A 27,410-nucleotide genomic window follows, 5' to 3' on the forward strand; every position below is an offset into this window, starting at 1 on the left:
ACTTCGCTGTCGTCCGAGCTCAAACGGTCACCGACTCCGGCCAATCTGTCACTCTTGACGTTTTCTATGCGGATTCCTAAGTTCAGGCCCGCCCCTTTTCTGTCATCTCTGTCGAGTGCTGACCAATCAGCAGGCGAAGCGCTCGTCTCCATGATGGTGCCAGCGTAAAAATGCACTGAATGACCCCATGACCGCTGTGCTTTTATATTTGAATATTTTAAACAAATGTGTTGCATTATGATTAAATTCACATAGGTTAATAAAACACCCTTTTCTTTGCATTTCACCTCTGCTCTAGCTTGTTTCCTAGTCTAGCATTCTAATAAATAAACCTGACATTTTTTTACTAGGAATATTGTTGGCAAAGTTCCTCTATTGTAAGTCACTTTGGATAAAAGCATCTGTTAAATATATAAGTGCAAAATATAGATTTAAAATGAGTGCACTGCATCTGATTTCGTGCCAATCCTAATCTTTACATTTCTGGATATTCAAAATTTGTAGTTTGTGTTGTATATGGCTAAATATTTTCACTCCAAAATAAATGCAGTTCAATTCGTTAACTATAATACACTTTATCCTGAGTTTAACCCCCATCCCCCTAACTGAAACCAATGTAATATTTAAATAACAAAATATTGAAAAGGGGGTCCCTGGAACTATTCAAATTAAGTGACTATGAAGTGGTATAAAATCTGTGGCATCAACTCTTTATCTTTATCCAAAAGTAACATGGCACCATGCCAAACAAAGGTTATTGACCTTGAGGTAAACACTAATCTCTTTTACACTATTTTCATGGGAGATTCTACTTTAAAAGTGTTTTTTTTTTATTATTATTAAAAAAAATTTTGTTATGTTCCAGCACATTTAAAGGGTTAAATAATACACAGAAGGACAGAGAGGTCATAACTTGTCAGCTGTGTTTTTGAGAGGATAAAAGCTGATGCTGTTTTGCATACTCCCGTGTGGAATATTTTGAACACAAGCTGACCGCTGAGGGCAGAAAAACTGTTTTTTGGGTTGTTGATCATCATAAAGACAATTCACAGTTGGAACTTGCAAGGTTGTCTGTGTGTTGACACAATAAGCAGAAGCTTGTGTACTTAAACTGTCATGAGGGTCAGGGAATTAAGATCTGAGAGCCACGTTACCTCACTTTACTGTAGATGAAAACAACAGAACTGATGTTATCAGTTAACTTGAAATAACACATAAGTGACCCATAACAGTAAGTTTATTTTCTGCACATTTCCACCTCCCAACAGATGTTCAGCCATCAGAATTGGTCGAAAAAGTGTGATGACACCGATACACTTAAAACATAAAAAAAAAATTTTTTTTTCACAGAATATAGATTATTACAAAACTACTGCATTGTTTGTTCAAATGTAAACAAGATTTGTTGGTTTAAAATATTTTGTGCCGATTTAATAAGCTACCGTATTTTCATTGTCAGTCTATAGAAGGAAATGATACGCTGAAGTACTTAATCATGATTTATGTTCTTCAAAATCGGTTATAAAAATCAATCTGGTAAGTCTGCCAAGACATTCTGATTTAGGTTCACAGGTGCCATTTACAGTATGTGTAAAACATTTTTATTAGTAGTAGTAGTATTATAGCTGCAAAAGTAAAAGTAATCATTTGTAATCATTATTATTTATTAAGTAATTATTAATGGATTGTACATCTAAAATTGAAAATTATGTCAACATTTACTCACACAAGAAGATATTTTGAAGCTACATTTAGACTATGGAATTAAATGGCTACCATCTACTGTTTTGTTACCAAGATTCTTCAAAAAATCTTCTTTTGTACTTAACAGAAGAAAGTAACATAAACAGGTTTGGAACAAATTGAGGGGTGAGTAAATGATGACAGGATTATTAATTTGGATGATCTATCCCTTTAAATTTGCACCGCACCTTACAACAAATTAAATTCACTCGATTCCAAAAATATCATATATCTCCATCTAGTGGAGAATATACAGTATTACCACTAAGGACAGTTACACTTCCCTCAAAAAGGAGTGTTGCATTAGTTATTTGTTATGTTGTCAATCAATATATTTAAGACTTACATAGCTTTACTCATAGGTGTAGAGAAGATCAACTTCAAACTGCATAATGCTTAATCACTGCCATGAGGCATGTATGTATTTTACACAAACACTGATTTGCAGGCATGCATATTTCCTTTTATATTCAATACTTACTGTAAAAATATAATCAACCAAAAATGTGTCTGAGAGAGTGTATATATACATGTTCATTATATGTTCTCTTGTACAGGCTCAACAAAGTGTTCACCACGGTACAGCCCAAAGTGGAGTTCGCCCTGCTGGGCAGCAGCCCATGACATCTGTAAACTGCTGAACTGAGCTGCCCAGGTCCCTTTTGGATCTACCACCACAGCCCCACCAAGACCATCCACCCGCTCCTTCATATACGTAAGAGCCAGGTCACTAGCTTCCTCTGGGGTCTTTCCTATAAAATAAAGAACAACACACACTTAACTGAATCATACAAGTAAGTGATTTACTAATATAAATAATGCAGTGGAGTAACAATATTAATAGTACATGGTATTATCATTCCAGATCTCTTGCCAGATGTATGTGAACATGTAGTGCATTATAAGGAAGCAAATGGTTTAAAGGAACAGTTCACTCTAAAAATGGTTATTTGCTGAAAATTTACTCACCCTCAGACTATACAAGATATATAGGTATTTGTTTCTTCAAAGGAACAGATTTGGAGAAATCGTCACCTGTGGATCCTCTGTAGTGAATAGGTGCCATCAAAATGAGAGTTTAAACAGCGGATAAAAACTTCACAATAATTTATAAGCAATTCATACAACTCCAGTCCATCAATTAATGTCTTCTAAAGCAAAACAAAAAGCCATGCGTTTGTAAGCAACAAATCTATCAATAAGGCATTTTGACTTTAAACTGTCGCTTCTGGCCAAAATACAAGTCCATAATAATGACTCAAAAAGTCAATCCCCTGTTGTCCTCTCACATCAAAATCCACCAACATATTTGTGTAAAATGATGTTACACTGCTTTCATATGTAAATTCTGCTTAATCTGTGCATATTTTTCTCCTGATTTAGTCGAGACGAAAGCAATATTATGGAGAGAGGATTTATTTTCGCTGGAAGCAACGGTTTGAAGTTTAAAATGTCTTAAAGGGGTCATATGATGCAATTTCATATTTTTCTTTGTCTTTGAAGTGTTAAAAGCTGTTCCGTAAAGTCGGAAAGATTAAAGACTCAAACCCAAAGCGATATTCTTTTAAAAGTGAACGCCTTCAAACATGCCCCCACGTCTACATCACTATGTGAGAAGATTTGAATAACGCACTGGATAGCTGGCCAATCAGAGCCCACAGCGCTTTTCAGAACGACAAGCTTTGTAAAAATCAACGCGTTTCAGAAAGCCAGGGCATAGAGGAGCAACAATAATGTACATCATGTGGAAAATAATGTGTTTTTAGAACCTTAAACTTCGTGAACACAATGCATTACACCAAATACACAAAATAATGTTCTTTTTAGCAATGTAATATGACCCCTTTAATGCCTGATTTGTTTATTACAAGCAAACAGATTTTTGCTTCACAAGATGTTAATTGATGGACTGGAGTTGTGTGGATTTCTTGTGGATTACTGTGATAGTTTTATTAGTTGTTTAATCCCTCATTTTGACGGCACCCATTCACTGCAGAGGATCCAGTGATGAGCATGTGATGTTTCAATGAAGAAACAAACTCATCTACATCTTGGATGGCCTGAGGGTGAGTAAAGTGTAGGCAACTTTTCATTTTTGGTTGAATTATTCCTTTAAATGATGTGGTTCATAAGGATTGGAAGGTGAAACCAAATAAATCTTAGCAACACCCTGCCCATATCAACACACATAGATCAGCTTCATCACAAACACGTTTCCTGTTGAGTTTCCACACACACAAGGCAAAAGCAGACACACAGATCACCTCAACAGAAAACAATGGCTAACTCACACTACACATACTGGCTGGTTAATGAGAGACCATGTTACATGAAATGTTCTTCTGAGGATGTGGAGGCAGGATAATCTGCACTGTACGTGGTTTTACGTAACGTATCATATGAGACTGACTAAAACTGTTTTTACTCAGACTCATGAAGTGAGCAATGTTTACCTAAACAGACTTGAGCATCTTAATAGGGCCCTAGATCTCCAGTTAATGTGTAGCTGCAGTAATTCAAGCTATTTATTCACAAAAATGTTGCCAGGAATTGGTCACATAGCTAATCATGAACACATGCAAACCGTTCATATGAGCTCATGTCTATATCTGTTGCTTTTAAATCAGTATTACAATGCAGACAGATTTATGGTCCAAGATGTGACATTTATAGATGGCATGCAGCAATAATAAAACTACCGTAGTAGTGACTTGTTTTGAGACACTGATATTATAACTTGTGTTAATAGGAAAAGGAGAAGTAATACGGGAGACATTAAATGTATTTCACTATCGCTAGACAGTGATAGAATACACAAATTCAAAAGTTTGGGTTGGTCTCTTATGCTTACCAAGGATGCTTTTATTTGATCAAAAACACAGCAAAAACAGCAATATTGTGAAGTATTATTAAAATTTAAAATAGTTGTTTTCTATTTGAATATATTTTTAAATATATTTTATTCCTGTAATGACAAAGCTGAAATTTTTAGCAGAATCTGTGATACTTTTTTTTCTGCATTCTTTGATGAATAGAAGGTTCAAAAGAACAGCATTTATTTAAAATAGTTTTTTTGTAGCATTGTAAATGTCTTTACTGTCACTTTTGATCAATTTAATAGGTCCATGCAGTTTAAAAGTATCATATTGTAAAAAAAAAAAAATACAACTGCTACATACAGCTGACCAGAATAAAGTATCAAAGAAAGTAAAAAGCCTGATAATAAATTTGATTATTCATGGTTTAAATTAATATTCTGTATAATAAATATAGTAATTTAGTTCACTTAAAAAAAAAATATATATATAAAAAAAAGACCACAAAGCTTTGTTTGTTGTTATGCTGAATAAGTTGTACTGATATTGTAACACATGCCTTGCTCCATGTGGAAGAGAATGAGTCTGGACAGCGTGACTTTCATGATGGCTTCCCCATGACCTGTGGGTGAGACTGCCCCGATATTATTATCTGCATAACCACCACATCCTGAGAATCAGACAAAAAAAAAAACACAAATCCAGAGTGAGATCTTCCACCTGTTTGAGGCAAACCCTGATAATTTTCACTGCATAAGGGAGAATAAAGCAGCTGTCTTTTTACACTTTTGCTTATTTGCTCACTTACTGTACTAAATCAGACAATACCAGCAGAGTCTATTCTCCTGTTTACCTAGCACTGTTTCTATCATTAACTAGTGTGTATGCGTGATTCCCACAGGTTAAACTGTGTCATGAGAGAATGTGTATCTGGAGGGTGATGTGGTGTGCTGATCTGTGGTTTGAATATTAACTCAGAAGACAAGAAGCTCTCATGAGCAGCTGGAAATTATACAAATTATTACATGTCCAAAGGTCAGAGTTCAATCCCTGTCATATCAGCTGCTTAGGTGTTTTTTAGTCCAAGTAAAGGTTAAATCTTTTCAGTGTTAAAATACTTTCTTCTATTTCAGTTTAATACACAGAAACAGTTATAAGTAAAGCCATTTGTAGGGGGATTTCTCTGAAAAGTGTTAACAATGGAGTACTGTAGTGCAAATTAGATCAAGGCCCTTAACATACACTACAAAGCAGCAGGTTTGGATTTACCAACACACGGCGTGTCTCCCACACGACCCTCCATTTTATTAATCATTCCACCAGTGGATGTGGCACAAGCAATGTTCCCGTCTTTGTCCACAGCTACTGCTCCGACTGTTCCCATCTTGCCCCTGAAACGCATGCATACAAAATGGATTTACAAACAAAATGTCTTACTTATTCTGGTAGCTAGTTCATCAGGAAGAAAGAAATTAGATAAACACTGAAACACGGCATGTGTTGCAATTTCTTAACATTTGCAAACTCATTATCGCTAGTGTATTTAGAATCTATGAGTTTCGGAGATAAGTCATATAGGTACTTTTAATCTTTCTTTAACTATTACTGCAACTCTTTCTTCTTAGTAGAAGTTTTAGACATAAGACATCTTATGCCAAAAACAATATGTCAGCACTCTGTACCAGTTTTCATTACATAAAAGCTTTACATTTGGCATTCCACAGGGTTGGCATCTGGCTCCAGGTTCTTCTTCCAGCGCATCTTGGCATAGTCTGTGATCAATGACTCCTCAGGCACTTCTGGTACACCCATGCTTCTGGCAAACTTGGATGCCCCTTCAGCTGTCAGACACAAGTGTTTGGTCTCCAGAGAGAGGACAGACATCATTCACATTACTACATTGATTATTTTTAAATGTAAACTGTGGTAAAATCAACTAATGATTGCATTCAATGTATTCATAAATCATCAGATATCATAAAGCCTAGTATTCCTACTATTAACACTTTTTTTTATTCTCCCATGGTGGTTATGTACAGTATTTGAGAAGATGTTGTGCAATTTACAATAATACCTTCTCCATGACAAGCCTGGCCAGTTGCACGGGGTTAGCAATTCTTCTGACCGCTGAAACAGCCCCACTATCTAGAGTCCTGCCATCCATTACCATTGCATCCATTTCCATCTCCCCCTTCACATTTAGCACTGACCCACGACCTATGACATGAGCATGAACTGAGTTTTCTACTTATGTTGTAGAGGTATTAAGCAAGAAGTCTGAGAATATGAGAGTTAACTGATGGGTACCTGCATTGAATCTCGGATTGTTCTCCATCAGGGCCACTGCTTCAACTACAGCATCCATGGCACTTCCACCCTTCTGGAGGATGGCATACCCAGTCCTGGTTGCCTCCTTTACACCGATAGTAGAGAGTTCAGCTCTTTCTTTAGGAATATGACCAGCACCTCCATGCACCACCACTACGGGCAGCATAGCTGTCCACAATGATTGAGAATAATATTGACAAAAAAAAAAAACCTTGTTGTGTATTTAACTGTTATATATAAGCAATCGTGCTGTTTTTTATATATATAAACTCATTAATATGGTATATATATAAACATTAATATGGTATTTTTTACCATATTAATTTAAACCGTATAATCACTTTGAGCTAGATATCAAACTAGCTGCAAAATACGCATATTTTTTACGTTGCATAAAGCTCATTTCTATGCCCATTAGACCATAAGATGTTAAACATTCACTATGCACTAAGATAAGTCAGTGGTTTTTAATAATTTTACTATGATAATAAATTTGTCTACAGGTAGCCTACTGTTTTCAGCATATGCAATCTACAATATCAGCATAGTGACCAGTTATAATCTAAGTTAATTTACAATGGAATGTCAAATTGCATTTCTCATTTAGTTTACAAGCTGTAAATCAGCCGAAACCCAATCATCAAATAAACTGCTCTATGTAAGACATCGGGAAATCTAATAAACAAAATGTGCACGTGCCTACATACGCATACAATTAAAAATGATATTTAACAATGTTTTCCTCACCAGATTAAACACAAACGACAGAAATATGAAATCACATATAGCAGAAGTGCATTAAACGCGAAGGAGCTGTGCGTACAGTAGATGATGTAAGGTAATGTGACCCTATACACGTCATTGAAGCCAAGCCAGGGAGAAAATGCCAAAATAAAAGTCCCCACTACAACCACGCTCTACAACCAGTGTTTAGAAACTTGCAAGAAAGAAAGAAAGAAAGAAAGAAAGAAAGATAGTACTATACCGTAGTATCATTCAACCGTTTAATGTCTGAGATAAGAACTAGGATTAGTCGTCCCATATGTGAACAGATTACAAAATGCATGTTTAGCCATACGGCTATAGATTTCTGTTTTAAAATGCATGTGATTTTTCTTACAGAGCAACACTGAAGACGAATTTCTTTTTGTAGCTTACATTAATATTATTAATACTACTGATAATAAACTGCTCAGCATTTGATTAGCAATTCATGATTTGATTATTGCATATTTATTTTATGTTATTTATAAGTTGTACAATAGTTTCAACTTTCATAAGTAAGTGCTGCCTTAATAATTTAAGTTAAAATGTAATATCTATTAACTGAAAACTTATCTGAGGTACAGAATGTGTTCCTTCTCATTAATGATTTAAATGGCATGGAGGCACTGTTGGCAAATTGGGGTGTTAAACGGATTTGGGAAAATAATATTAATTATTTGACCGTGTACAGTAAAACTACAAACCAGTGGTTCCCAACCTTTTTCAACTCGCGGCCCACATCACCAAACACATGTTTGCGCGGCCCACTGCAAAAAAATTAAGTGACCCCGCTATTGTTGGGTTAATAACTTAGTACTCAGAAGCTAGATTGTTAAATGTATTTATTGAATGAACTAGGGCTGTGCGATAAGGTAAAAAAAAAAAACCTATCGCGATTTCTTTAATCAATTTTGCGATTGTGACACACACCAATATGCTTTTAAAGTCATAAATGCATTCAGGATTAATTTGAAAAATATTTCCAAAAGAAAACCAATTAGAGCTAAATCAAAAAGTAATGTCTCTAGAACAGACATAAGTCAAAATTATCACTATAGTAAAGATGTAACAAATTGTATAGACTTATGGCAAAAAAAAAAAATCCCATGTCCAGGGACTTTTTTTTTTGTTGCCATGCATTGTTCATAGAGCTCATTAATTGTAGCGGTGCCTCAGGTGTTTGCAGTGTGTATACAGTATATGTATGCAGTCAGCAGCGAGAGCGCATAAATATAACGCGAAAGCACATTAAAATAATGCACGAGCGCGAATCTCTCTGCTGACACTCAGATTTCCTTTGCTCTGTCACAAAACCAGACGTGCTTGCTCAGATACACGCTGCTTTGCGCGGATTGTGCGCACTTGAAACGTGTCTCCTCTCACTTAAACTGCGTCCTGTGCACTCACAATTCTCTCTATGCTCATGTGTTAGATATTAATTATTTTCGCACGTTTTTATTTATAGCCTTTTACCGCATGCAGTGTGAACGCTCTGATCCCTTAACATGGGCTCGGAAAAAAGGCGCATCACAGACAGTGTGTGAACCTATGGAAGGCCAAGAGGGTCAAATACACGCGAATTTTAACGCGTCAACAACACGTTAAATACGTGTATTTCACGCGTAAACAACACGTATTTAACGCGTTAAATACGTGTTGTTTACGCGTTAAAAATCAGCGCGTATTTAACGTGTATTTCACGTGTTAAATACACGTTAAATACACGTGAAGTACGCGTTAAAAATCAGTTTGAACGGGTCAATGTCATTGGCTGCTGAGGACTTGGGTCAAACCACTTCTGTGAGCTTAGAGGGGTGTACCATTCATAGACAGGCAACCATCATTTAACATGCTATAGATCAGCTTATTCAGCCTTATTATTTAGTCTTTTTTTCTTTTCTTTTTTTATATAGCCTATAGAAATAATATATTTAAGTTTCAGTTTTATGAAAAAATTATTTTTTACCACTGATGCCTTTTTGTAAATAAACACATTAGTGGATATTTTAGCTTTAATAGTGGTCACTCTTAAAGGGTTAGAAGTAAAGCAACAAATCTGTTTTATGGATGGTAACTGTAAAATGATTACTGAAATATAATTAGTAATTAGTTACACTACTAGTTAATGCAAAAGTAATATAATTAAAATAACTAAATTACTAGTAACTACTTACTGCTCAACTCTGACTTTCAGTAAAAAAAACTATATATATTTGGACATTCTCTTGCTGAGACATAACTGATAAAAATGTAAGAAAAAATTTAGTGTTCAAGAGAAATTATTTATATCCGTCTTATTTGATATTCAATATCTCAGGACATAAATAAGGTAAGTTAAAGTGTATCTGTTTCAAATGTTTTGGTTATAGTATAAGACTTAAGTTAGCATCAAGCATTAACATTTGTGTGGGGGAAATAGTTACAATGGAGGTAAGCAATCAATTCAGGTTTAAGATACAAACCATTGAAATCAATATCTGTCTTTAGAAAACAATCATCTTAGTAATCAACAGCTTTTATTGTGCTTACATTTACAGCTATCGCCAGCAGGTGGCACTTATTGAAACCTCTTTTTGTTCAGCAATTCTGCACTTTTTGTTTTGTGATTATGCACTCATCAGACAATCAGTAATTAGGTACACAGGTGATGTTATAGACATAAGCATTTAAGACTTTCAGGATTAGAATGAGAGCTTGTACTAGGTTCAGGACAACAGAAGTATTCTACTGCTACCACCATACCACCGTGAACCCCCCCCCCAAACCCCCCATCGCATCAATATTACTAATCATATTTTTCAAACTGCTGAATTAAAATCAAGAAAAAATAGATATCATTTGAAAGCTTAGAGTTTGAGCATTACAATGCATATAGCATGTTGATCAACTCCAAAATAGTGCCAAGTTATTTGCTGAGAAAAATAATAATAATAATTTTGCCATGTACTCTAATATTTATAAAAATATCACACAACTCGGATACTCATGTGCCATATGTCATCTGAAAGGTCTCATGAAGTAGAATAAAACAACAGGGTTCTAGGCTAATTTTTTGCACTTGTTACACTAGTGTGCCTAACTTTTTTCTTACAAGTCCACTTTTTTTAAATCGCTGTCCATATAAGCAATACTGACTTGTAGCCTAAAAGATGAACTAACAATCTGGTCAACATAATGTTCTTTATTTGAAGCACAATTCTACAAGAAAGGTAACTTACTCAAAAGGTTTTGGTGCTTAAAGTGTTTCACTGAGGTGAAATTTAAACTTAAAACATCTCAAGATATATGAAATAAAAAGAAAATCTAAATTAAGGGTATTAAGGGCTTCAAACTGAACATCTCATGGCTCAATGTCTTATGGACTCTCCTCCACTGCAGTCACATGCCCCTCGGATTGCCAACTCCTGTAGTTTGGCCTTCTTGATCTTTGGCCTTGGCTTAACCAGCTGTTCACACTCTCTCCAGCATCAAAATCTTCCAGACTTGGCTCTCTACACTGATTCTTATCAGATCTTCACTGTGTCTGAAAAAATGTGACAAATCAGACAAACCTGTCTGATTTGAACAGGTGAACAGTCCCTAAACAGCTTGTACTTATTGGATCAGCTATTAAAATAGTTCAGTTTTGTATGTAATAGCAAAGTGATTATATTTTGTTAATATAATATATTTTATTAAGTTAACTTAGAAAAGCGTTTGGAGCATTTTATGTTTTTAGTTTTTTTTAAGTAACGACCAAGCTGCCAGCGGCAGACAGTGAGTCTATGTTTGATCAATTTAGCCTTCTCAAATCATCACGACTTACCTAAAATAAAATCTCTAGATATAAAACAGTTGAAGCATATGACAATGTTTAAACGTTAGACCCAGATAAATGTAAGCTATATCCAATAGTTTGTGAGGAGATGCTCCAGGACAGGGAGACGGCAGCATGATCACTTGCATTTTTTTCCGTGGATATGCCTCATTTTTGCTCATAAAGGTAAGAGTAATAGATTATTCGTAACTGCCACACAATATCAACAAAACAGTTGCTAGTTCTGCAGTGTTGTCTTTAATAGGAGTACAAAAATTAACTGAAACTCAGTGAAAACATATATATATATATATATATATATATATATATATGTATATATATATATATATATATATATACATATATATATATATATATATATATATATATATATATATATATATATATATATATACCAGCTTTAAATAACTACTTAACGAAATAAAACAAATCAAAAACAAAAACTCTTTCATTATAATCACAACCTGTAAAGATGTACTTATCTCTAAAAGCGCTTCTAATGAGGGGATGACAAGTCGGGATTGCAACTTCATCCTTGTGACACAGATTCAGAAAACACTAGTTTATTAGTAAATAATTGAAATACCTTCTTCTTAAGCCTATTATTTGAACGCAGAACTGTTCAGCTGCGCTGCTGCGGGACACAAAACACCGTCGAGCCACTCTTTACAGTCGTGGCATCATGGTCTCGTGTTGTTTCCACCAGCGCAGCAAGTTTTTTTTTTTATCGCTAATTGATGAATGTCTAAAATATTAAAATAATAAGAAGTCTAAACAGACTGGAGAGACACAGGGAGACCTTCAGAGTCGCAGAGACTTTTTCCCCTTGAATGGCTCGTTGCACCGGTGCGACCTCAGAGTTTTTTTAGCCGCATCATTGAGAAATTGTTTGAGGCTTTGAATAAACTGGAGCAAGTTTTGTACAAGAAGTCAACCCCAGACCGATATAATAATAATAATAGGCCTATTGATGTCACCGTTTTACTTGTAACTTCATAAAACAAGATTTTAGTGTAAAATTATGCACCAGAATTTTATAGTAGATTCTCCTGATTAAAAGAGCCCAGGACTATCTGTCAAATCTGTCATTTATATCTAAAGATTTATAACACACATAAAACTGCACAGAGAGCATGTAGTTTAGCCAAAAATCTATGGTAGCTGTCATGTAGGCTTTTCACTCATAACTTCATGGAAAAAGCATAGGCTATATCATAAAAAAGATACGTCACTATTTGCAGATTAAAAACTGTCGAAACTCACCATAAAACATCATTTAGATCTAAATATATGATTCATAAAGCTATAACACATAGAAAAAAATTAGGTAATGTATCTTAGCAAAAAAGAAAAAAAAAATAAGAGGTTTCAGTCCCGTGCTGCTTTACCTCTTAACTTCACCAAACATGCATAGATCCTTTGATCAGATCGAAAGATGTCGTTCATAGAGCTGTGACACATGAAAGCAGACTGGCACACTGAGGCTGCAAAGAAAAACAGCTCGATACTTCACGTTTCGTTTTCATTCATAGCTTCAAGAATCATGCATAGATCATTATTTTCAGAAAATTATCCCAATTAAAATGAGCCCAGAGATACTGTAATCCATGAATGAGATCCAAATATATTACTCATATTGCTATAACACATAAAACCCAACAGGCACAGCACAACAAATAACTTTAGTTTCACTTTGTGCTTTTATTAATAACTTCATGAAACATTCATATATCATGCAAAATCATACGTCATTTTTTTCAGAAAATTCTCCAGATTAAAAGGAGCTCAAATTCATTGTAATTTGTTCACTTGATCTAAATATATTACTTACGATATTATCACACACATGAAACCATTCAATTGAGAAAAAAAAACAGGTTACGTTTCCATTCATAACTTCATGAAACATGCATAGCTCATGGAAAATTTAAATTTCTTTAGATTAAAATGAGCCCAATTATACAATAATCTGTCATTTAGATTTAAAAAGATATTCGTCATTGAATTATAACAACAACAAAAAACTCCAAATGCGCACATGCTGCAATATTCTCATGGTTTTACCTTTATAACTTCATGATCATGAAACATGCTCTGATTGTGAAAAATGACATATCATTATTTACAGCAGATTTCAGTCCAAAATAAAAACAATCCATTACGATCTTTCATATGTATGTCATGGATCAGTTGGAGAACTCTATTAAACTTTTGACAGAACATAGTGTTACAACCCCTTGGCTCAAGGAGGAGCAACATGAATGGAGAGTCCATACAACATAATCAAATTTGCACAAATATGTATTTTAATCAGAAAACAGACATAACTACATTAAGGTAAAACATAAAAAATATAAAGATACAAAAACACAACATGAAGCCTTGGACTGGAGAGCGTGAGAAAGTCCGCCTGACCACCAAACAGCAAGACCAGCAGACCAAGCCCCAATCTCCTTCACTCCCGAGGGTAAGAAAGCCAGCATCTTATAAACAGCATGGTTAATCACAATCAATTTTCCACACCTGCATCACAGCACTTAACCTAAAGACACAAAAAGTGTTACCCCATGACACCTGCTGGACAAAATAAAGTACTACAGCACCCTTGGATCGTCACAGTAGAATCAGACTATAACTTTTGACTCTCCTTGCTATTTTCGTGGAATTATGAGTTAGTATTTTTGTGTATGGCACTCAGAAAGCAACATTATTTAAATAGTATACTTCGGCGAGTCAAGAGCTAAACAAAAAGTCCTGTTTCATTACAAAATACTGTAACTTTTATAAACTTTATACTATCAACCACAAAATTTTAATTAATATTTATTAAAAAATAAATATTTCATAAAACTGCTATTTAAATATATTATTTCTATAGGCTATACAAAAAAAGACTAAATAATAAGGCTGAATAAGCTGATCTATAGCATGTTAAATGGTGGTTGCCTGTCTATGAATGGTACACCCCTCTAAGCTCACAGAAGTGGTTTGACCCAAGTCCTCAGCAGCCAATGACATTGACCCGTTCAAACTGATTTTTAACCGTACTTCACGTGTATTTCACGTGTATTTAACGTGTATTTAACACGTGAAATACACCTTAAATACGCGCTGATTTTTAATACGTAAACAACACGTATTTAACGTGTTAAATACGTGTTGTTTACGTGTGAAATACACGTATTTAACGTGTTGTTGACGCGTTAAAATTCACGTGAATTTGACCCTCATGGCCTTTCATATGAACCTGGAGACATATGCCCAGTCTGTTCTGTTCTCGTGCTAGGTGCGCTGCATTCTGATTGGCTCGGATAGCATAATGCGGGAGGTCAGGGCCGTGGAAATTCGTGCTATAAAGCGATTTAGAAATCACGCACGCTCAAATCGTGATTTTATGACAATTTCTATTAATCGCACAACCCTAGAATGGACTGGAAATTAACAGAAAATAACTTGGGCTGGCACCGCTCAGAAAAACGAGAAAACCAGATCAAGGCAGAGCTCGGCAGCGGGTAGACAGCAGAGCAAGCATTCAGGAGGAAACACAACAGCCTTTTATTTATGCATGTTTGAATTTGTTGTTCTGTAGCATATGTAGCAAAAATATCTAAGATAAATTGGTGGTTTATTCTTAAACCAATCAGCGAGCTCGAATAGTGGAAGCATAGTAACAGTTTAATATTTGTTTTTTGTTATTTAATTATATATATGAAATTATGTTATTATGTTATGACTTAGACATTTTTACATATGTTAACAATATTATTTATTAATAGTAGCCTAATTGGCGGCCCACCTGCAATACCGTGTGCAGGACCACAGGTTGAAAACCACTGCTACAAACATTACAATTACAAATTACCCTCACATTTCACTCTTTCAACATGCTTTGCCTTAAGGGGGTTTTAAATATAAGAAATAATGAAAAAGATGATTAAGCTTAAGTGTCCCCCTTAACCAGTTAGTTAGTTAGTTAGTTAGTCAGTTGCATAAAGTCTGTGTTTAGTGTGCATTATAATTTATATTTTAGCCTCTCGTCTGGGGTGTGCTGAATTTGCACTTGCAACACACACTGTTCTCAATCTCAACCGCGAGTCAGGCTCGGTGAATCTCAAAGCGTCGGCTGCTGGTAGATGCGATTGGAGAACGAAAATGGGATGCAGAGCGCGCGTGCAGCGAGTCCCCATTCTCAAACGTGAGTGAGCGCGGCCATCTAGAGGAGGCGTGCGCGCGCTTGAGGGGCTGCGGTCCCATTGACTATTCCGTCTCCCTGACAGCAGCATCAGCAGCAGCAGCGAGCTCGGAAAACAGAGCGCCGAGCGGACTCCGCCTTTTCTCCCATCATCCCACCCGAGAGCCCGAGCTCCGAGGCGGCTTCTTCAACAAGCGCAAGACCCCCCTTTTCGACTCGCACATATCCTCCAGATCGGATATGGACTACCCTTAACTGGACCTGGAGGGGAGAAGCAGGCGGGCGGGCGGGCGGGGGGTGGGGGGGAGAGAGACAGGATAAAAAGCCGTATAGGAAGAGAAGCACAACCGTGGGTGCCCGCTGCAACGATGAACGGTTTGCCACACTCGCGACAGCCGCGGATAAGCCATCGGACTATGTCCTGAATAGCGGTTTACATAGCTGGGATTGTGCACCGATAACACAGGGGTAAATATGTCCGCCTCGGTGGGGCCCCGCGGCGGCCCTCGCCCACCCACAGCGCAGAGCTCCGTACCCGAGCTTCCGGACCTCAGTCACCTCACCGAGGAGGAGAGGAACATTATCATGGCTGTGATGGTTCGGCAGAAGGAGGAAGAGGCAAAGGATGAGGCCATTCTCAAGTAAGACGTCACGCTTTATAAGGAGCTCGCCTGTAGCATTTGTGCTGCTTCTGGAGACCAAAAGGCAAACAGCTTGAAATGGTTTCTGTAGGTGCATCTGTTTGCAATAGCCTACTAATAAAGCCATCACCTGAGGTGCCTGCACCTGAGCTCCTGTGTGTGTGTGTGTGTGTGTGTGTGGGTGGGTGAGTCTGGCCAAGTATGTCCACTTTCTCAATCCTTATGGCCACCTGTAATGGATGAGTATCACTTGTCTAAACAAGCTTGTCTAACAAACGGCCAGGTGACTGGTCACAGGTATAGCTGTTAAAGAGAGAGGGGTGTGTCGACATGCAAGAGCTAAATATCTACAACTAAATACATCCTGCTGTTTTACACATCACTGTGTGATGGATTCGTTTCAGGCAGCACACGTCATGTCACATTGTTTGTTCATTTATTCGACACATCATGCATTTTTAATGTTTTTGTAAATAGGTTAGTGAATGTTTTCCACACTATTCACCACCAGTGTCAGGATTCCTGCCCGATCACGACAATATTTCCGTGCCTCGTCATCATGATCATCAGGATCCTTAACCCATTCATTGAAATCTTCCCTGATTGTAGTGTGAGCATCAATCACAGCTTGAGTAGAAGCATCAGTCATAGCTTTATGTTTTTCCTCATCTGTTCAATTTCTTTTCTTTACTTTTTAGATCCTCCTAATAATATCTTTGTAATAATAATAACTAGCAAAAGTATTCAACCAAATACTTCAAATGAAAACTAGTAAAAAAAAGAGAGATCTTTTTATGACAGGCACTTGTCGGCAGTTTACATGTAGGATGTAGGAATAAAGTTTTATTCTGAATGTCTATTTGTGGTTCATTAGTGCTGTTATCATGAGTGTGAAGATGTTTCTTGGCTTCCTGTCCATCTGCTATTTAGAAGCTATCATTGCTTATATTACATAAGATTATATTACATTAGTTGTTGGTCACCTTTTAGATTCATGCATCTTAAAATGGTTCACTGAGCAGCTACAATCAATAACCTAAGCACTTCTTGTCCTAAATTACTCACAGGAAATAATCATGCAGTTATTTAATTTTTCAGTTTTTGTCACTGAACTCTTCTGAAAGAAAAATTAATACTTTTTTTTCTTTGAATGGCTAAAGGTCACAGGTCAAATGATCACTGATTTCAGTCTCAGTTATACAGTATTTCTCACCATATAATCTGTGTACTAATTTGTCTGAGTGTGCTGATAAACAAACTCTAATTTTCATTTGCTGTGTGTCCTGAGATCGATGTTTGAGTTGCTCACTCTCGAAGGAACTTCTGTCCTGAAGCAGAAGCTAGAGGTCACCTCAGAACGCTTTTGAGGCATTCATAAACACAACCATACTATGCTAGCTTAAAGGCATAGTTCACCCAAAAATGAGAATTCTGTCATCATTTACTCACCCTTATGTCATTCCAAACCTGTATGACTGGCTTTCTTCTGTGGAATATAAAATAAGATTTTTTTTGTACTCTTTTATTTATCTTCATTTGTCTTCAGACAGAATCTTCATTTTTGGATGTACCTTTCTTAAAAGCAATATTGCAGAATTGTTTACAAAAGGAGATGTTTTGTCTTTATAACCAGTGTTGGGTATAGTTACTTTGGAAAGTAGTTAGTTAGGTTACAACGTTACCATCAATTAAAAGTAATCAGTTATGATACAGCGTTACCTATTCATAAAAGTAACGCGTTAGAGTACTCATGCGTTACCAAAAATTAAAAGCCGTTTGCAGCGGCTCACACATGACAGACACAGCCCCGGCCCCTTTAAATGCACCTAGAAGTCGTGACTCCCGACGATGAATAACGTCAGTCATCCGACTAAATTAACACTGCAGGATAACAATAACAGGAAAGACAGTCAGCAATAGGCTATTCCACATGGCGTTTTATTTATTTATTATCACAGAACATATTATTAATCAAAATTCGCACCTACCCAGCCCGGGTAGCCTAGGCTACTGTATATTATGAGCACCACAAGATAACTCCTGATTTTTCTTTAACTTTAAATAATGCAGTTATCAAAGTACAAGTATGCTTACTTGTAAACACAACCTTAAACAGGCTTGCAGATTTAAATCCATTTAGAAATGATGAACAACCATGATGAACAACCAGCCAGCCAACGATCTAAGAGAAATTAACAGCTGCCTGTCAAACAAAAATGATAACAAACCGAATTAAATCCTTCACTGCCACACAGGCAAATGACAAATCGCTTAATAGCCGAACTAATTATTATTAAAGTGTCACTCACAGTCACAAGCCTAAATTCGCTTTAACACAGTCCATAAACCAAATTGTGTCCTCTCTGCCATCTTACCGGGAGTTCGAAAAAAAAAAAAACCACACACACACACACAGGGTCAGGCGCAGTGCACAGACGTATCACAGCCATTGACTTTACGATCACAGAGCTTCGGCTCCGCTGATACATCCGCAGGTGGCACAGTAGACCTATACTGTCTGACAAAAAGCAGGCTGCAGTCGGGATTTTCCTTTCCTTAAAATAACGGATTACTTTTTTTAAAAAATAACGAAGTTACTGATTACTTACGCATGAAACTAACGCGTTAAGTTACACATTTCAGGAAAAAAGTAATTAGAGTACTCTAACGTGTTACTTTTTAACGCGTTACCCACAACACTGTTTATAACTCAACTTTCATTTCATGAAAATGTATGTTTGGTGAAGGTTGGTAATATTAGAAAATGTTAGGTAAAAAAAAAAAAAAACTCTTATGCAAAAGAGCCAAGAATCTTTTTTGAGATCTAAATCTAAATTGTGTTTGTACATTTTAGAGAGGAGAAGCCCATACAAGCAAAAACAGTGAACCTGGTCGGGAATAAGAAACCACCTCAGCAGAACGACATCAGGTAAACATCTCAGTCAAGTTTACATGCAGTAAGTTAATAATGCAATTTGATGTAAATAAATGATAAATATATGACCATTGCCATGTTAAGTTAGTCATTCTATTTTCTGACTGCAGTCTCTATAAATGTCAGACATTGAGGCCGTGACAACACTGTCTCAAAATGTAAGAGTTATACATGGTAGTGAATGAAATGTCAAGATTTACCTCAAGGATGTGCCCTATGCTGGTATTTTTTGCAGCCGTAGGGTTTGTAAAGAATTAAACAGGCAAAGAATGTTTCAAAATGAGACCCTAACATTTGTGCATGCTGTTGTGACATTCTTTAATACTTTAAATGACTGCTTTATATGTTTTCGATTTTCTCTTTTACTGCCCATTGGGGTCATGCTGAAGCCATGGGAGTGGCACTGTGTTATAAATCAAAATCTTTTTTACATTCGCATTATTTTTTTCCTGCAAAACAAGAAAACAAATCCAGGCACCTGTGGTGGTGCTTTAGATTGCTGACAGAGTAATATTTATGCTATGTTAAATTATTTATGCACACCAGTATTGCCCTGGTTCTCTTAACTGAAGAATAAGAGAACTGTGGTGTGGTCCATATCAACAGATAGAGAATATCTTTCTCCCACTCGTTTTCTCGACATGAAGCCAATAGGATTTTTTTCATTTTCCTTTGGATTAATTTAGAAAATAAGCTCTGTGACCAACAGATGTTGATGATTCTTACAGATTTTGTTCATCATGATCTTCACAAATGAACACAACTTTTATACATTTTGAAGCCTGAATACAATCACCAGAAAAAAAGCTAAGGGTAGGTTATAAAGGAACTACACTGTGGTCACATGACTCCGAAAACTTCGAAAACTTTAGTCTTTATTATTAAAAAAAAAAAAAAATCCCTGAAAGTTGGCCACCTGTTAGCAAAGACTTTTTTCAGACAAGTAAAAGCTTAAAAATATCACAAGGAAGTGTTACTGATGTATTTTATGTGGTAGATTAAAATGTGAAAATATTTTGAGCTTGTGTTAATCATAGACCTTATTTCAGGACTTTAACACTTAAAAAAAAAACACCACTGACTTACAAACAGAAGCGCTAACTTGTTTCTGGATTTTGGCCTACAAAAATAAGCAGTCGTGCTGTTTATCATTATTATCATTGCACCATATGCATATGCAGGATGCACTCGATCAGTTACACCTACCTGAGACTTCTGGCCTAGAAATGTTGTTGTTGAGCAAGGGATCTAGTAGATGAGGTGTATTTAAGGCAGGTCTATTGTGCTGAAGATCAAACAGAGAGATGCTCTTATTGTAATCTTATTCTCTTGAGCCCACTCCTCCTCTGGCCAGTGCTTCTGAGTTAGACACAAGAACTGACAAAAAGCCTTTAAAAAGAGGAGGAATACATGAATAGATAAATAATTAAATGCACAGGCATATCGCACAGTAGTGGCTTTTAATAGCGCCCTAGTCCATACATTAGCATCCACTGGAGAACAAACCTTCTGAATCCATTTGCTCACACCCACCAGCAGGCCTCAGAAGGATGAGGTTGTGCTCACGGGTTGGCATGTGCTAAAGTCATGCTCCTAATTCTCAGGCTCCCACTCAGTTACTTTCTCACTTGTTCAGTCAGTGGCCTGACTGCATTACCAATTGTGTCTTTCACAGGCCTCAGCATACAGATGCTAGAGTGGTTGTGGGTTTGATTGCTGTGCGTTATATATGACCTACTCAAACTGAGCTGCTTAAACTGAATGATGCAGCTTAACTCTGCACTGCACTGTCATAAAGCAAGCCGTTTAGCAAGAGAGCTAATTTTCAGTATACGATACATTTCAGTCAATACGAATGTGACTATTTCATTTTCTGTGATGTTGCGATTCTGCTGATTTCAATATACCACCAAGGTAACGTTATCTTGATCACTAACATACTGTAGATGAGGTGTTAGTGAAGAAAATGTGTAGTTGTGAGAATTATAATTATAAAATTATAAACAACTCCCTGTATTGCATTGTTTTTCTGTGAGTACTTTTTAATTTATATTTTGTTGCATAATTACCAGATTATATTGAAAACTAAATTATTTGTCATAGCTTGTGAAAAAAACAAGGTGAGAAATATTTAGAAAAAATATAAAATATATTCTCTTCCAAAAACATTAAAACAATATTGATTATGTATTACTGATGAAATAAAATGTATCATATTTACAAATATGTAATTATATATCAGTCAGTACCTGGATAGATAGTGAGCATCTCTTTGAGGCAAACTTTACTGGCTTCTCCATGTTTAATAAAAAAATGCTTACTACGCATCACTCTGAAACAAATGTTGTTTGAGTATTATAATAAAGTTATGAATATGCCCAAATAAACATGCAGCATATTCCGTTTAGAGTTAAATGCTGCTTTGAGAGGTGTGTGTGTATGTGTTAAGACTGTATTTCTTCAGAACAAGGAGGGTGGGGAGTCCATCTGTTCCTCCAGTTGGCTGTCCTAGGACACACACACACACACACACACACACACACACACACACACACACACACACACACACACACTCATTTCCTTACCAACTCACAAAACTATGCAGTCAAGCCGACCGTGACCCCTCACCATGTACTGTAATAATACACCTATTCTTGCGCCGTGGTGATAGTGACCCAGGCTGTTTGAAGCACAAATGTTTTTGTGGATAATGGGTCTGCTAGGGAAGCAAGACCTTTTAACATAGAAACACATAAAAGTAAGGGCAATTACAGCTGGCATCTGTCACCGTATTGCTGGAGAGTATGTTGCAAGCTGTTTACACAAAAACACAGTAGGACTTTCCCAAAGCAGGGTCAGAGGGCACTTTTCTACAGCTTAAGTTATGTGACACCAACAAAATCTCTCCTGACATACTGGATCTTCTCATGGCATCGCGTGGGACGAACTGGCACAGCTGTTAGTTGTTGTTTAGCGCATATGTCTTGTATTCAGGAAATGATTTAATATGTCAGTAAAACAATGTTTAAATTGTAAGGATGATGATTAAACGTCTGGAGAGATGCAGGCAGCAGTGATTGCAGCTTCCCTTGCTGTCTGGCTGATATTTACAGATCAACAATGTGTCATGATTGTTACAGCCTACCCTCCTGTGAGAATTTATCCCATGGAGAATGCCAGTGAGTAGAATGTGTAGGCATGCTGGGACACTTACTTCACACAACACCTCCACTTATTTCTTAGTATTTTGGTTTCTAACATTGTCTATCCTATCTTTAAGAATTGTATTTTCATTTATAAGATCTTTAAATGCTCCTCAGTTTTGGATATAAGGCGAGTCTAGGGCAGGACCTCTGATAGTTGATAGAAATGTCTGTAGGTAGCACTCCATATTGTATCGAAAACAAGTGAGCTGCATATTTAGACTGCATCTTAAGGCATAGTTGTGCTTCCTAGCTGTTCCAATACAATACTGTAAAAATTTATATTATAAAAAAATAAATAAAAACTCAAAGATGATAGAAAACATATTTATTACAAATATAACATTTTGAGTAACTTGTAATTTAGACATAATACTGACAATTACTTTGTCTGTTTTTTTACACATCTCATTTTACGTGTTTTGAATGAATAGTGTTTTGAATGAATCAGTTGAGGGAATGAATCTTTCACTCATTTATAAAGTAAAATCACTTATTCCGTTCTTGAATCATTCAGTGTAAACTAATGAGTTAGTTGAGTGAATGGTTTATTGTCTCATTCATGATGATAAGTCACTTATTTCATTCCTGAAACGAATCAGTGTTTTGAACGAATCAGTGGAATGAAAGGTCCAGTGACCAGCATCCAATTCAAAAAGTCAGTTCTCGCTGCCTACTGATGTAATGTTGTACCTTTCAGAAATATTCACAGAAAAATACTCAGCACAGATTATCTGAAGTGATTCAAGCAATGAAATATGTGTTTCATCACTCTTGAAACACCACTCGGCCAGTCAAATTCGGGGACTAGAATTAAGTACAGCTGGTTGCCAGAATGTTGCTATTTAGTTACTAAAGTGTTTATAGCATGTTTATATGTGATTGCTAGGTGGTCAACTGGTTGTTCTGGTTAGTTTCTAGGTGGGTCAATTTGAAAGAACCCACATCCAAGTCTCTGTGATAGAGTGGTTGATAAATTGTCTTTGCAAAAAGCCTTTTGGAGTTTTCACCCATTTTATCAGCCGTGAGAAGGCAATTGTACATCCTATTGCTTAAAATGATGTAATATCAGATGTTTTATTGTAAGGATGTTACTTATGTAGGCTGTGGACTTGTCTACACGACCTCTGAAGTTTCAGTTTCTGAAGAATGAGTCATGTACAGTATAAAGTGTAGATCATTTGCAAAATAAAACAGACACTAAGCTGTGCACTGTCAGATTTTAGTCATCTTTTTACCGCATCTGTTGGTTGCATGTGTTTTTAATTAGCAGAGTCTTCAGTCAGTCAGTCAGTCAGTCAGTGAAGTGTGGCACCAACACCTGGAGCTTCATTTACACAGCACTCCCGTGGAGGAATGTGCATTTCCGTTTGTTCTGTAGGCACTGTTCTCTCTCTTTTTTTGGCAGAGTGTCACTTTCCTAAAGCATCATCAGTATTACTCCTGAGCTGGCCAAAAAGCTGCGGCTCTGTGTTCCTTTTGCACCAAGGATTTTTTTAATTGCCCAGAGAGAAGATGTGTACGTTTGTGTGTGTGTGTGTTTATGCATCCATGCATTTGTGTAAAAACTGCACAGGCAGATAATGCATGGCCTGATTTGAAACTAACATCACTAACGTGTTTAGCTGACTGCACGTCTTAGGAGATCAGATCCACTATTATTTATTTTGTGTGAAATCCGGAGGGTTTGATGAGGACCATGGTGTCTTGGATGAAGATAGTGGGTTGACTATTTATAGATGTGTTTTGTTTTAATGGCATGGCTGCCGCGCATGCGGATAGGCATATGGACATTTCTTCCCCTCTTTTCTCTCTTTTTTCTTTTCACCAGCCCACATGGGACTGCTCCATTTGAGAGTGGATTCAGTCAGAGATTTACAGTGCATCTGAGCTGCTCTGCTATTGAAAAGTGCCCGTTGAAGGTTTCACACATCACTCATGCTCTTCTGCCCAGTCAGTCACTTTCATGCAGGGTTACAGCATATTACACAACAGTTACTTTTGGTCCTGTCATTCGATTGGCCAAAAATGCTGATATTTAGACAGTACTGAGATGTTTCACTGTTTGTATTACCTTACATCTTTCAGAAACAATAGAATTGCTCTTTGCACCCATGCATACCCTTATATCCAAACGTAAATTGATTATTTTCAGATTGGTCTATCCTCTTAACGGATTGAAAAGGACTGGGAAAGGAACTGTTATTCACATTATGAAAGAGAAAAAAGTTCAGTAATACAATACATTAAATGAGTCAAAGTTTGAGAGTGAAGAATGTGTAGGTGAAGTAGGTGAAGTTTTTTTCTCTCTGATCAGTCCTGATCAATAAATAGTGTCTAGAAGGCAAAAAAGAAGAAGAATGATTTGTATTGTGATGTAATGAATTGGAAATAAATAATTTTAAATGTAATCTTACATTCAAAAGTTTTGGGTGTTTTTTTTCAGCATGGATGCATTAAATTGATCAAAAATGATAGCAAAAACATTTTTTTTTTATGTTACAGAAGATTTTCTATTTCAAATAATTGCTTTTCTTTTGAATTTTCTATTCATCAAGGATTTCTCAAAACAAACAAACAAAAAAATAGTCACCATTTCAACAGAAATATTAAGAACATTTTCCACAAACGTATTAATAAGAATTGTTTCCCAAATAACAAATGGCTTTCTTTAATTCAAGTTTAAAGGATTTTTTTTTTGACATTTTTATTGAAGATAAAGCAAAATTAAAAGTACAATTATTTAGTACCAATAGTACACTTAACCTCAGACATTGCACAATTTTATGTCTGTAGAAATAAATATGCAAAATACACAAATAAATTTAAGGTTTATTAAAATCTATAATGCAATGCTTAAAATCATTCTTAATTTAATGCTTAGGTATCAAGGTTTCTATTTCAAGTTTTTTTTCCAAGGCCTTAACAGCCTGATCTATACAGTACCTCTAACACACACAACATCCCAACTATTGCTCCCCTTGAGCTTTAGCTGCTTGCTAGTGTGTCTCGAGGCATTGATTGATGCATATAATATAGCACGAAAGAACAAAATAATAAAGAATAACAAAGATAAAGTGAGACTATAAATGCATATTTCCTAAGTGCTGAATGGAGTTTACAGACCAGTGAATATGCAGTACAATGTATTGTTTAAGAAGAATTTACCACCTATTAACAGAAAGCAGGGAGGGGTTATAGACATTTGTGTTTTTGATGTGCTTTTTTTCTTGTGACATTGAATAATAATTATAATGTAAAAAACTTTCATTCAGTCTTTGCATTAGTGATGAAGACTTTAAGAGACTCTTTTTGTAGGCTACATTGTTTCGCTACTAGGTAGCTACATATGACTGTCAAATGAATGAGTCATTTGAATCAATTCAATTAACCAATTAGTTAAAAACATTATTTATTTATTCAGGCACGAATCAAGTGTCTGTTTTATGAGTCATTGCATCATTCACTCAAACGATTTAGTTAAAAACATTGATTCGTTTAGAAAATAAACAAGTGACTTCTTTTTTCAGTTAATCATTCACTCAACTGATTTCCCAAAACACAGATTCATTCAGAGACGCATAAACATTAATTCTGCTGTGGATTTATTTGCAACTATGTTTGTTGGAGAAACAAAATATACAATGCAACTGTCGATATTGAATCGCTAACGTAAAGCATTCAATATATACTTCTTGTTTATTGAACTGTTGTATAACTTGCGGTCTTGCTTGTGTGGAATTGCTCAGATATAGTCCAGTGTAAATGCAGTAGCTGGACTTTTTATAGTGTGCGTGAGTATGCTGGCATGGGTTCCGCTCAAACTGGCAGCTGCCTGATTTTCCTGTAATGCCAACTGGTGCTTCATGTGCGTTTGTGTGTAGTTGCACTGCTTGTGTTTACATGTGTTTGTATATCTGTGTGTTTAGCATCATGCTATTGCCTGGTGTGTGTTTAATGCTGAGCCTCCACTGGGCTGGGTGTTGGTCCTGTAGATGCACAGCTAGGCCATATGGACACCTTTCTCAGGAGATCCCAGCATCCACCACTCCACTGCAACAGCTACTGCACTATTCTCCATCTGTTTATTTCTTCCCTCTTCTCTCCTTCGGATCCCTCCATCTCATACCTTGCTTACTCCTCCAACCCCCCCACCACACCAACTGTAATCTGTTTGTAAAAGGGTAATTCACAACAGGGTAAAAATAGACGTCACCATCATCTCATGTACCACCCTAATTAACGACAGGTCTCTATTTTGCCGGGGGGCTTTAAAGGATGACAGGTTTATTAAGTGTTTTCATGAGGTTTGTTAACTGAAACACTCGCTGGTCAAAGCTAATGCAAGTGTCACTGGGAAAAAATTATAATGAGTTGGATTATTGACAGAGGAGAGTGGCCACTTGAGCAGATGCCTCAGTAAACCCTACTAAACTCACACATTTGTTTCTATTTTCTAGTCCCACTTTCTATTTTCTGTATTTGTAAAAGTACAAGCTCTCAAGTTCACGTTCATTTCCTTGTTTACTGTAATCCAGTGCTCTATGCTTCCTTTTCTTTTTAGGAGCACAGTGAAAAAAATTAGGAGCACCTTCTGATCAATAACAAAAATTTGCTTCCCATTACAAGGTGATATTTGACTCCTTAAAGTGATTTACAGGGCCTTTTTTATGCCATTTTTTTCAAACTTTATTAAAGTATTTCTCAAAAAAATTCTTCAAATTTAAAAGTGTATATTTATATGCTTTTTAAAAATGTATAATTAAAACAATAGAGTAACAAGAATAAGTTACCGATCAAATGAAATCAGTATTAACAAAATTAATATGCAATACAGAGGTGGCACAGAAGTACACAAAAGTAGCATGCACAGTAGGTATACTTACAGACGTTTAATGAGGCTCGAAGATGGCATGAGTGCACTTAAATTCATGTTGAGATTAATGTTTAAATATATAATTTTGAGTAAA

At 36.2% G+C, this 27,410-nt stretch overlaps 2 protein-coding genes across 2 annotated transcripts in view; one reads left to right on the plus strand and one right to left on the minus strand.

The window, feature by feature from the left end:
- Window positions 1–1,896: 1,896 nt before the first annotated feature.
- Window positions 1,897–7,704, minus strand: LOC132110661 (isoaspartyl peptidase/L-asparaginase). Its single transcript, XM_059517456.1, has 7 exons — window positions 7,635–7,704; window positions 6,867–7,055; window positions 6,634–6,776; window positions 6,268–6,422; window positions 5,829–5,950; window positions 5,119–5,229; window positions 1,897–2,495 (listed from the first exon to the last, which is right to left on the minus strand). Exons 2-7 carry the CDS (start codon window positions 7,051–7,053, stop codon window positions 2,281–2,283), a joined length of 933 nt encoding a protein of 310 aa, XP_059373439.1. The 5' UTR covers window positions 7,054–7,055; window positions 7,635–7,704; the 3' UTR covers window positions 1,897–2,280.
- A 7,886-nt stretch (window positions 7,705–15,590) lies between these two features.
- The window catches only part of LOC132110313 (regulating synaptic membrane exocytosis protein 1-like), a 45,151-nt gene continuing 33,331 nt past the window's right edge, over window positions 15,591–27,410 (plus strand). The window contains exons 1-2 of the mRNA XM_059516873.1: window positions 15,591–16,302; window positions 19,157–19,231. Coding sequence (XP_059372856.1) covers window positions 16,136–16,302; window positions 19,157–19,231 — 242 coding nt within the window. The 5' untranslated portion in view covers window positions 15,591–16,135. The remainder of the gene's footprint in view (window positions 16,303–19,156; window positions 19,232–27,410) is intronic.

The sequence above is a fragment of the Carassius carassius genome, chromosome 30, assembly GCF_963082965.1.
Source record: "Carassius carassius chromosome 30, fCarCar2.1, whole genome shotgun sequence".
In the NCBI taxonomy this organism is placed as follows: Eukaryota; Metazoa; Chordata; class Actinopteri; order Cypriniformes; family Cyprinidae; genus Carassius; species Carassius carassius.

Bases quoted from the DNA above. Each gene is read 5' to 3' on its own strand.
- LOC132110661 (XM_059517456.1), bottom strand. From the start codon at position 7,053: ATGCTGCCCGTAGTGGTGGTGCATGGAGGTGCTGGTCATATTCCTAAA. The intron at 6,423-6,633 runs GTATTATTGTAA...CTCTCTCTGGAG, and splicing joins CCAGGCTTGTCATGGAGAAG to ACCAAACACTTGTGTCTGAC. The intron at 5,230-5,828 runs GTAAATCCAAAC...TCTGATTCTCAG, and splicing joins GGGAGACACGCCGTGTGTTG to GATGTGGTGGTTATGCAGAT.